Below are 12,235 nucleotides of genomic sequence, written 5' to 3' on the forward strand. Positions count from 1 at the left end.
CAAGAAGGCCCCGAAGGAGGGATCTTCAGGTGATAACAACATTCTTCCCCTACTTTTCCATTACAAAGCTGGTCCTTTCACATGTTCTCCTCCCCAGCTTGGCTTAGACAATCCTTCAAAAGAGCTTAAGTTGAGACACTGATCCAAAAATGTCCCAATGTACAGAACTTACCTGAAATATGGGAATGATACCACAGTCTCGTAAAATCTCCAGGTGGCAACGAGATCTATCCTATTAGGATTAGTAGCGTAGTACCTCCACGCAGCCTAGAGAACACAAGAGAAGCATGAGAAATGGGGTCCTTCTATGCGTATGTCTAATAAACAAATGTTATGGGGGAAATTTAATCGATTATCTAAGTATTGAGTATTAATCAACCAAATAGATTGAGCAATGCAAGGGACAAAATCTGGACTGTGACTGATTCTTCATTTCCTGCACTTGAAGGTTGTTACAATCGCCCTTTTCCCGGCCAGCAAAGCAAAATGAAACTTCCAAACCCAATTAAACCCATTTTTTTTAAAAAAAGAGTCCTTGGGAGAAGGGTGGCATATAAATCTAATAAACCTAAACCTAAACTTCAGACCACATGGGTGAAAAGTAGGGCAGATATATGATGCAATATATCTGCTGAGTCCAAAGCCTCTTCTGAACTTGGAGCTCAAGTACTATCAACAGATAAGAGGAAGTGTAGGAGTAGGGGAGAGGCAAGGGAAGAAGAAAGGGGAAGGAGAGGAGGAAGGAAGTAGAGAAAGGAGAGAGGAAATAAAGGGGAAAAAAGGTGGTGTTAAAACAGGCAGATGGGACGGTAAATAAAGCAACTCAAACTGTATATTATAACCTTTTAAATGGAATAACAAACGTATAAGAATAACAAATGTAAAGAAGAAGAATAACTATGTGAATGTATACCTATAATTGTATATAAGAGAATAAACTGTATATTATAACCTTTTAAATGGAATAACAAACGTATAAGAATGACAAATGTAAAGAAGAAGAATAACTATGTGAATGTATACCTATAATTGTATATAAGAGAATAAACTGTATATTATAACCTTTTAAATGGAATAACAAACGTATAAGAATGACAAATGTAAAGAAGAAGAATAACTATGTGAATGTATACCTATAATTGTATATAAGAGAATAAAAAATTAAAAAAACTTTTTAAAAAAAAAGTACTATCAACAGATAAGATCCCACTCGGAAGGTGGCTTAGCATCAGGGCTGGGAGTCTCCCGGTTTAAAAACCGATTCGCTGCCGGCACATGCGCAGTTTAGAGAAGCCTTCCGGATTACCGCTTGGGAAGGAAAACAGCTGAAGCGCAGCAATCCAACTCTGCCGCGCGACTCAACTGAGAAGATAAAGGTTGGCAAAGCTTAAGACTTTAGGCTAATAACTCGCTTCACTCCACCTCTGCCTGCTCTCCTCCTACACCAGGAGTCTCCATACTGTTCTGAGCTAGGCTTTTCCAAAAAGCACAAAGCAGAGTCCTGGTCCCAACAAAATCCCTTTTATTAACCGACTGTGAATTCCTCTCATTCCCATTCAGCAAGGCCTGGCAAACAGTCTTTCAAAGGAGTAATTATGACCACAGACCTTATCTATCTTGGAAAGCTGCCCTGTGAATATTGTCCAAATGAGGTGCTGTGCAAGGAAAGACTTGGCACAGAGTCTCTGAGAGTCACAGACAGATTTTCACTCCTGAAATGAATCTAACAAACGAAGGAATTGTTCCTTGCAAAAGTCCATTCCCTTTTCCCTCCTCTTTTATTTCCTATGGGAGGGGCCAATCACCTTTTCACCTGTGACTTTAGTCCCAAGTCTATCCTGGTTTCTGAGTGTTCTTTTCCTCTGGCAGCTCTGTGCATGCGCACACTGGGAACAGGCTCCAGCTGTTCCTCTGCCTCACTGCTGTCTAGCTCCGTAGGCACCTGATCACGGACAGACCCCCTCAGCCCCATCTCTGCCTCTGAGGCAGAGCCCTCGTCCAAGCCTTCCCCAGCCTTCAGGACTGGCCCATGCCCCCCCCCAAACCTCCCCTGCTGGCCGCTGGTGGGCCACAACAAATATTTGGCAACTTTTAAGACTTTAAGCCAGCTGAGGAATTCTGGGAGTTGAAGTCCCCTAGTCTTAAAGCTGTCAAGTTTGGAAGCCCCTACCCTACATTATGGCTTTCAAAGGCATGGTCATTATGTATGGGTTCTGTTCGGAATATAATCTAATGGTTGGGTTGGCAATATATAAATCAGGTAACAATGCTATACCCGTTTCTTTAAATCATACTGCAAAATATGATTGGTTGCTGTTTCCTCATTCGTCCATAAGAGGGAGCCAGAATGACTTTTAGCTCTCTGTTCCTTAGATGCTGGGCTGATCTGATCTAAGTGCCGTGAGCTATTGTAAGTTTTGCAACTGTTAGCAAAACTGGACTGTTTGTATGATTATGGACTATGTTATTTGGATTATCCCTTAACTGAAAGACATCGATGACTGACTGTCTTATCCGTGTATGACTTGGACTGTTTGATGGACTCTGATACCTCTATTTCCACGAAAGTAAAGCCTATTTAAACTGCAGTGTCTCTGTATGCTGGTTTGTGTGTTTTCCAACACAACTCTCACAACACTTCGCTGAACGTACTTGCTCTCCCAACGGGGAGCTTACCTAACAGGTTCTAATCATGTGTTACAGAAAAGCAGGACGCACAAACCTGTATGAGCTCAGCTGCCGGTTTCCTTCTTTTTTCAAAGTGCTTTTGGCGATGTTGTTCCTGGACTTTTAGGGCCAGTCCTGAACCCAAAATGCCCTGTAAGGCAAGATGAACAAATCAAAGCTTGAAATATTTCTTCGTGAAAAGCATAGGATGGGGGCGGGAGGGGGGGGAATCTCTTCCTCCAAGTGACCCCATAACAAAGAGTCAGAATTTGTTCTTTCTCCTATTTTTTTTCCCAGGACAGCAGAAGCTGAACGAGGTCCAATGAAGCCTGGAGAAAGTGAGATATGAGACTTTGAATGCTCATAAAAATTATAGCGAGAAGAATATAAGCCATGTGGGACACTTGATCGCCTTCTGCTGTTGTTGGTACTTCCATAGTCAAGAATGCCAATTTCTTCCCTTTGTACTGCCTTCCCTTTCCTTGGGACTCACCCAGGGGTCGGCAACCTTAAACAGTCAAAGAGCCACAAAGGTCCTAAACGGAAGCCCCCCCACTCAATTCTGGAGCCGACCAGAAGTCCGGTTCCCACATCATAGAGTTTCTTCCTAGCACGGAGTTCTTTTTCCTCTACCTGTCCTAACCGAAAGTCCTATCAATTGCGGAGCCGACCGGCAACAGGGAGTCGCAGCAGAGGGATGAAAGAGCCACATGCGGCTCCAGAGCCGCAGATTGCTGATCCCCTGGACTAACCAGTATCCCTTGGATTCAATATTCCAAATATGCCTCCTACTCACCAAGTTTGGGTGATATTTAACACGCCACCATTATTTTCCTGTGTTAGGATTTCTAGTTCCTCCTGTTTATTACCCATATTCTGTCTAACGATATACAGGTTATACTTACATTATGATTGTAATGGAGCTTGCTTATTACAGTTGTACGTTATAATGGTGGTAAAACAATTTTATGGGGGGGAGGGGTTTGCAGCAGTCATAATGCAAACATGATGGTTGTAAGTGCAAAAGCCATGGTTCATTATAGGTAGTCCTTCAATTTACAACCACAACTGAGGCACAAATTTCGGTTGCTAAACAAGACAGTTGTTAAGTGAGTTTTCAACCATTTCACAACCTTTCTTGCCACAATTGTTCAGGTGAATTGCTGCACTTGTTAAGTTTATCTCTTATGTGTCCTTCAGGGTGATGGGAAGAATTTCCTTTTAACAATTATTTCCCGAAAGAGAAGCAAATTTCACTGGCGTTCTCGTTAATACACAGGGCGTTCTTGAATGGTGTCTGTGTGGCCGCAGGACGTGGTTTTCGTTCACTGTTTCATCGCACAATCTCACCAGCAGTCGGCAGTTTCCATGACCTCCCATTAAATCTCACAGGATGATGCTTGGTAAAACCCCCATCTTCACTGAATAGAATAGAGCTGGAAGGGACCTTGAAGGTCTTCTAGTCCAGCCCCCTGCTCAAGCAGGAGACCCTATACCAGTGTTGGCAAACCTTTTGGGCACCAAGTGCTGAAACGGGAGCGTGTAAGCAGGGGAGGGCTGGAAACCAGAAGAGGAGTTCCCTGGAGTGCACGTGTGGGAGTGTGGGAAACTGGAAGAGCAGTTTCCCGACGTGCATGTGGGCACTGGGAAGCTGAGCTTCCAGTTTCTGGTGCGCATACGTGTGCGAAGAGCAGCTGGCATGCTGGAAATTGGACGCTGAGCTTCCCGGCGCACGCGGCTCTTCTGCTTTCTGGTGCTCCCGTGCATGCATAGACCAGCTGGCTGGCGCGCATGTGTGCACCGGAACCCGAAAGAGCAATGGGCGACAGCTGGCATGCCTGGAGAGATGGCTCTGTGTGCCATCACTGCCCTATGCCATTTCAGGCAAGGGGCTGTCCAGTCTCTTCTTAAAAACTTCGACTTACAACAGTCCATTTACTGACTATTCAACGTTACAACGGCACTAAAAAAAAGTGACTTCAGATCTTTTTCAAATTACGACTTTTGAAGCATTTCCCCCATGATCAAAATCCAGATGTTTGGCAACCGGTTCATACTTATGACCGTTGCTGTTTCCCAAGGTCATGTGATCCACTTTTGCTATTTTCTGACAAGCAAAGTCAACGGGGGAGCCAGATTCGCTGAACAAACATGTTATCAACTGCAGCGATTCACTTAACAACCACAGCAAGAAAGGTCGTAAAATGGAGCAAAGCTCAGTTAACCAATGCCTCACTTAATCATAGAGATTGGGGGGGAGGGGTTTCCAATTGTGGTCATAAGTCAAGGACTACCTGTATTGAAATGTTTGAGCAGCCAGGAGGGCTCCAAAGAGATGAAAAAACACATCACAGAAGTCCACAACACTTTCACGACCTCCAAAATTAAAAAAGAAATTAGGAAGAAATTCTCAAGCAATATTAAAGAAACTGATGCCTTTTTATTTTCAGAGGAAGAAACTTTGTGGAATCGCTAAAAAGTTTTCAGGGTAGAAATGCAAACAGACACAGGGAACATACTACCATATGTGGTGGACCTGTCCATCGGCAAAAAAAAGTGTAGTGGACAAGGCCATGGGAACGATGAGATATTCTATCTCTAAGCCTGGGGGGTGAAATCTTACACCCCTCAGAGAGGGCCCGCAACTTGGGTGTCCTCCTGGACCCGCAGCTGACACTAGAACATCATTTGTCAGCTGTGACCAGGGGGGCTTTTGCCCAGGTTCACCTGGTGCACCAGTTGCGGCCCTACCTGGACCGGGAGGCACTTCAAATGGTCACTCATGCCCTCGTCACCTCAAGACTTGTCTACTGTAACGCGCTCTTCATGGGGCTGCCCCTGAAAAGTGTTCGGAGACTACAACAATATCGCGCGAGCGATATTGGGTGTACCGAGATACACCCATGTTACACCTATCCTCCGTGAGCTGCACTGGCTTCCTATCGGTCTCCGAACGCGCTTCAAGGTGCTGGTTATCACCTTTAAAGCCCTACATGGCCTAGGACCCGGATATCTGCAAGACCGTCTTCTGCCATATACCTCCCAACGGCCAATAAGATCTCACAGGATGGGCCTTCTCCGGGTGCCGTCGACCAGACAATATTGGCTGGCGACTCCTCGGTGGAGGGCCTTCTCTGTAGCTGCTCCGACCCTATGGAACGATCTACCCCCAGAGATCCGGACCCTTCCCACTCTCTCGGCTGTCCGAAAGGCTACTAAAACCTGGCTATTTCGGCAGGCCTGGGGCTGTTGACCTCATGAATGAGGTCCAGCCCCGCCTAGATTGAATGCATGATGTGTTTTCTTTTTTAATCTGCTTTCTTCTTTATTTTTAATTTTTATCTTTTTTAGAATTGTATTTCTGTAAGCTGCCTGGAGTCCTTCGGGATTGGGTGGCATATAAATTCATTAAATTTGAATTTGAAAAAGTATTGGATAAGGATAAAAAAAGTGGATTGAAATAGATTTAAAGCCAGAGCTATTTCTATTAGGCATGTTAACAGGGAAATATGATTTAAAAACCCAATACTTAATACTACATTGTAATAACAGCAGCTAGAATCGTATATGCTCCTAATTGGAAAAATGGAAATATACCCACAGAGGAAATGGTAAGAAAGGAAGTATTAGACTGCGCTGAGATGGGCAGGTTGACAATGGGAATTAAAGACAAAGGAGAAACAGAATACTATTTTAATTTGGGAAGTATGGTATAAAGATGCAAAGATTCGATAATTAACAATGAAAGCCGATCAACAAATTAGAAACAAGTATAATGATAGACAGAAGAAGATATATTGTAAATAATATTATGGTAAGATGTTATAAAAATCTAAAAGGTAAAATAAAATATCTAGAATGATAATTATTTAGAGATTTGTGTTAGAAATATGGAAACAATAGTTATGAACGTAACACTGTATACTGGGAGACATAATAGGATGGATAACGTAAAAAACTGCGGATATAACCGGTATATTCAGCTGTTGCAAAGTTGAAACTGTGATGTAAAACGAAAAAAACTCTAGAATAATTTTTTTTTTTAAAGGTTTTCAGGGCCTCAGGAAGTCCTGGATGACACTTACAGCCGGAAGAGCAAAAAACGAAACTCCGATTAACGAAAAAGCTGCTGCGATCAAGCGGCCTTCCCACGTTTTGGGTGTCTTGTCCCCATAGCCAATTGTTGCCAGTGTAATCTGTAGGGGAGAAGGTTTGGGACAGTCTGTAAGAGAGACAAAGCAAATGGGCAAGAAGAATGATTCCTTGGCATTTCCAGGTGCCCCCTTCCACCCCCAGATCTCTGCATCACACCTGACTGGTAAGCCTTGAGTTGCTACGCCCTGGAGGTTCCCTGGGGGTTTATTACTCTCTGTAAGGTTTTCAGTCTGTTGGAATACAGGGCAGAGTATTCCATTCTGCAGGTTTTGTTTTCACACAAGACTGTACAATGTTTTCTCCTTCCTTCATTCTCCTACTCTTCCCTCCATCCCTTCTTCCCTCCTCCCCATCCATCCATCCCTTACTCCTTCTTCTTTCATTCTTCCCTTCCTTCCTTCCTTTCTTTCCTTTGCCCATCTATCTCCCTCTTATCCCTCCCTCTCTCCTATCTATCTCCTTTTTCCTTCCTTCCTTCTCCTACTCTTCCTTTCTTCTTTCTTTCTCCTACTCTTCCCTCCATCCCTTCCTCCCCATCCACCCCTATTCCTTCTTTCCTTCCTTCCTTCTTCCTTCCTTCCTTCTCTTATTCTTCCCTCCACACCTTCTTCCCTCCTCCCCATCCATCCCTTACTCCTTCCTTCTTCCCTTCTTCCCTTCCTTCCCTTCCTTTGCCCATCTATCTCCCTCTTATTCCTCCCTCTCTCCCATCCATCTCCTTTTTCCTCCCTACCTTCCTTCTCCTACTCTTCCTTTCTTCTTTCTTTCTCCTACTCTTCCCTCCATCCCTTCCTCCCCATCCACCCCTACTCCTTCCTTCCTTCCTTCTTCCTTCCTTCCTTCTCTTATTCTTCCCTCCATCCCTTCTTCCCTCCTCCCCATCCATCCATCCCTTACTCCTTCCTTCTTCCCTTCCTTCCCTTCCTTTGCCCATCTATCTCCCTCTTATCCCTCCCTCTCTCCCACCCATCTCCTTTTTCCTTCCTACCTTCCTTCTCCTACTCTTCCTTTCTTCTTTCTTTCTCCTACTCTTCCCTCCATCCCTTCCTCCCCATCCATCCCCTAGTCCTTCCTTCTTTCCTTCTTGCTTCCTTCTCTTATTCTTCCCTCCATCCCTTCTTCCTTCCTCCCCATCCATCCATCCCCTACTCCTTCCTTCTTTCTTTCCTTCCTTCCTACCTTCCTTTGCTGACCCATCTTCCTTCTCTTCCCCCCATCCATCTCTTTTTCCTTCCTTCCTTCCTTCCTTCCTTCCTTCCTTCCTTCCTTCTTCCATCCCTCCCTCCCCGCAACTGTTTCCCTTCCTTCTCCTACTCATCCCTCCCATCCATCTCCTTCCTTAATTTCCTTTCTTCCTTCCCCACCCGTCTCCCTTCCTTCTCTTACCCATCCCTCCCCACCATCTCCTTCCTTCCTTCCTTTCTTCCTTCCACCTATAACCAATACCACCCAGCAGCTGAGTTTACAGTACACGGGAATATTGGTTGTAAAATTCACCTATTACCTGAGTATCCATTCTAAGTCAAATCATAAAACACACAGAACCCTACACTCATCCTTCCTTCCTTCCTTCCTTCCTTCCTTCCTTCCTTCCTTCCTTCCTTCCTTCCTTCCACCTATAACCAATACCACCCAGCAGCTGAGTTTACAGTACACAGGAATATTGGTTGCAAAATTCACCTATTACCTGGGTATCCATTCTAAGTCAAATCATAAAACGCCAGAACCCCACACCCATCAATACTAACACACTACCCAGGTCTAGCAGACTGTACAACTAGGACTAACTGACCCGGGTCAGCAATGCAGTAGGAACACACAGCCCATGCACGCCCCACAAGGTAGAAAAATCCCACAACGTCCAGACAAAAGATCTGCAACAAATGAGCTTAGTCGCCGTTGATACTGACCAGTCCCCACCAGAGGGCGTCAGCATAGGTCCCAAACTCCTTGGTCTCTTTCCCATCCTCGTCTCTTTCAAGCACGTCCTTCTCCACCAGGTAAACCAGGAACGAGGAGAGAATAAGGGTTAAGAATCCAATGTACCAGGCAGTGATGAGCTCCTGCGAGAGAACAGATTGCCATAAGCCAAAGGAAAACACTCCACCAAACCACGAGAGTCCTAATTTAAGCTAATTAAATGAAGTGGAGGAAGATTCTCAACCATCCAGGTAGTCTTGTCTGGAAGTGGTGTCATAGCAACTGGACTTCTTTTCCTGTTTAGGGGAGTTTGAAGTGTTATGCTGCTTATCCAGGTAGCTTCTTCAGTCAGTCCAAAGAAGGTACTTATCAACTCGCAAAGCATCCCTGGCCTGCTCTCGAGTTCCCATAGGCAAGGAGGATGGGGAACTGATGACGCAGTTTAGCAAGCACAAACAGAAGCACATTCCAGACATACCTTTCTCAAGGCTGTCTCCCAGGGTTACCTACAGCAGCTGGAGGGGAGTGATCTCTACAATCCGCAAAAGTGCTCCATTGGAGAATGTGATTTATGACACACCCTGGGGGGTGGGGGGAAACAGGGTCATAATTGGGCCGCAGATTACATGAGGTCAGAGTTGGCTTCACTTGGGTATGTGCTGACATGTTGCTCCTAATAAATAACTGGATTTCTTTTGAAGCTTGGCTCAAGGCTCATGGTTTAATTAGGCCATCCATTGGAACCCTGACAGCAAGCCAACTCTGACCCCATGTAATTTACGACCCAATTATGACCCTGTTTCCCCCCCCCCCTCCCAGGGTGTATGTCATAAATCACATTCTGCAACGGAGCACTTTTGCGGGCTGTAGAGATAATAAATCGGCTGGGTCAATTTGCTCTATACAAAATACAAGTAACAATAGTATTATTTAACTGATGACACAGCGTGGCAGCCACAAACAGAAGTACATTCCACACATATCTTTCTTAAGGCTGTCTCCCAGGTTACCCGCAGCAACCGGAGGGGTGTGATTCTCTAAATATGTTGAAGGGGGGGGTATTTTTATTTTGTAAATAAAATTACCCCCCCCCCAAATAAAAATCCCTAAATTACTATGAATACTCAATCTGGACCAGCAGAGGTGCTTTATGGATAATTTATCCTTCACGGCTTTATTGCTTTCATTCTATTCTTCTTCCCTCATCTTCCCCATTTCCTTCTAGCACTGATGATGTTACCTAGTTGGGTAATGAAATGTCTGCAAGAAAACAAGCAAACTCAGAGAGCACTGGGGACCCCACAGTTCAAACTGAGCTACCAATCATCTTCTTTTAACGACCTCATAACCCTTGCAGGGTAGAGCCTGGGCAACTGAATGGAGCTAGTAGAGTCTATAATGGCCAGGTGTCCTCCCTGTTGTCAATGCGGAGTTTTGTTCAGCAGATATATTCCCATATATCCAGAGAGATAAATATGTGCCTTTACCTGGGATCGAACTCACAGCCTCCTGACTGTGAGACCGAGAGCCCCACCTCTAGGCCACCGCACCACTCCAACCCTGAGCTACCAATATTCTCTCCTTACCTTGCTGTGTGCACAAATAGCTGATCCCAGAAGCTTCCAGGTGCCCCCTCTGCGGTCCATACGCAGCATCCTTAGGATCTGGAGGAAACGGAGGCTTCTCAGAGATGTAGCTAGGACGTTGCCTTGGTTTCCAACAGCTACTACGGGGACGGAGGCGATCAGTACGAAGATGTCTGCGCAGAGAGACAGAGAACAAATCTTGCCCGAAGGAAGGACCCAGGATTCATTTGAAAATAGACGGTATGAAAACCCTATATGTTCTGACCCAGCTCGCCAAAGACAACAAATCCTCTGTATTTAAATCAATGATTTCTTCAATAGGAGCACCAGCAGCCTCGGCAAAAAGTTTCTCTCTCACACACACACAGCAGGCTAACAAGTCTGTCCAGCAGGGAGGAGAATAGTTATGTGCCACATCTATTCATCTCCTCCCCCTGCCTTTTATCCCCAGAGCTAGAGTGGGGCTTTGCTAGCAGGGTGGCTCTTTCATCCCAAGGACCGGCCCATGGATTTCCACTGCTCTCCTCTCCTCTGCCTTCTGGGCATCTGTGCGTCAGGGACTGGACTCAGCTGTTCCTCCTCTTTCTCATCAGCCACCTCCAGACCTGGATGCTGTTGAGTCTCCACCTGAGGGCTGACGGACGGCCCTGTCTCTGTCTCTGTCTCTCTATATCTCTCTCTCTCTCTGTGTGTGTGTCTTTCTGTCTCTCTCTGTCTCTATCTCTCTGTCTCTCTCTTTCTCTCTTTGTGTGTGTCTGTGTCTCTGTCTCTCTCTCTGTCTCTCTCTCTCTATGTGTCTTTCTGTCATCTTTGTCTCTGTCTCTCTGTCTGTGTGTCTCTCTGTCTCTCTGTCTCTCTCTCTGTCTCTCTCCCTGTCTCTCTCTCTCTGTGTCTCTCTGTCTCTCTCTCTCCTGTGTGTGTCTCTCTGTCTGTCTGTCTGTCTGTCTCTCTGCCTCTGTCTCTCTCTGTCTGTCTGTCTCTCTCTGTCTCTCCGTCTCTCTCTCTCCTGTGTGTGTCTCTCTCTCTGTCTCTCTGTCTCTCTCTGTCTCTCTCTCTCCTGTGTGTCTCTCTGTCTCTCTCTCTCTGCCTCTGTCTCTCTCTGTCTCTGTCTGTCTGTCTCTCTCTGTCTCTCTGTCTCTCTCCTGTGTGTGTCTCTCTCTGTCTCTCTGTCTCTCTGTCTTTCTGTAATCTTTGTCTCTGTTTCTCTGTCTGTGTGTCTCTCTGTCTCTCTGTCTCTGTCTCTCTCTCTCTGTCTGTCTCTCTCTGTCTCTCTCTCTCCTGTGTGTGTGTCTCTCTCTGTCTGTCTGTCTCTCTCTGCCTCTGTCTCTCTCTCTCTGTCTCTGTCTGTCTGTCTCTCTCTCCTGTCTCTCTCTCTCTGTGTGTCTCTCTCTGTCTCTGTCTCTCTCTCTCTGTCTCTCTCTCTCTCTGACACCTCCACTCCCTCTTCCCCCTCGGAGCTCCCAGGTTGCCTTGATGCTAACTCCCATGCCTCCTCCTCATCTGATTCCACTGCCGGATGGGCCAGTGGCCGATAGGCCACAACACTCTTTATTAAATATCTGTTTCAGGTTCATTTAGTTTCCTTCTTTGCAGCTTTATCTTCAGGAGTTGTTTCAGCATAATGATAATATCACCTACACCAGTCGCCCCTAACCTTTTGGGCACCAGGGACTGGAGAAAGGGTTTTTTTTCCATTCACTGGAGAGGGCGTGGTTTTCCATGCTGCCAGCATCCTGTAGTTGGGACTTTGCTTGTTTGCGCGGCATACCATGGGTCAGTGGTGGTCCATGGATCGGGGGCTGGAAACCCCTGACCTACACAGCTCCAAGACTTTACCAATACAGGTAGTCCTTGATTTACGACAGTTCATTTAAATGTGGGTGCTTGATTGACAGCTCCAGTTGGAT

At 45.7% G+C, this 12,235-nt stretch overlaps 1 protein-coding gene across 1 annotated transcript in view; it reads right to left on the reverse strand.

Annotated features, from left to right (window-relative positions):
- KCNQ3 (potassium voltage-gated channel subfamily Q member 3) overlaps positions 1–12,235 on the reverse strand; it is a gene marked incomplete at its 5' end in the record, with an annotated part of 41,958 nt that overhangs the window by 21,465 nt on the left and 8,258 nt on the right. The window contains 5 exons of the mRNA XM_032222374.1: positions 173–267; positions 2,723–2,818; positions 6,753–6,863; positions 8,733–8,885; positions 10,329–10,501. Coding sequence (XP_032078265.1) covers positions 173–267; positions 2,723–2,818; positions 6,753–6,863; positions 8,733–8,885; positions 10,329–10,501 — 628 coding nt within the window. The remainder of the gene's footprint in view (positions 1–172; positions 268–2,722; positions 2,819–6,752; positions 6,864–8,732; positions 8,886–10,328; positions 10,502–12,235) is intronic.

This window comes from Thamnophis elegans, chromosome 8 (assembly GCF_009769535.1).
Source record: "Thamnophis elegans isolate rThaEle1 chromosome 8, rThaEle1.pri, whole genome shotgun sequence".
Lineage (NCBI taxonomy): Eukaryota > Metazoa > Chordata > Lepidosauria > Squamata > Colubridae > Thamnophis > Thamnophis elegans.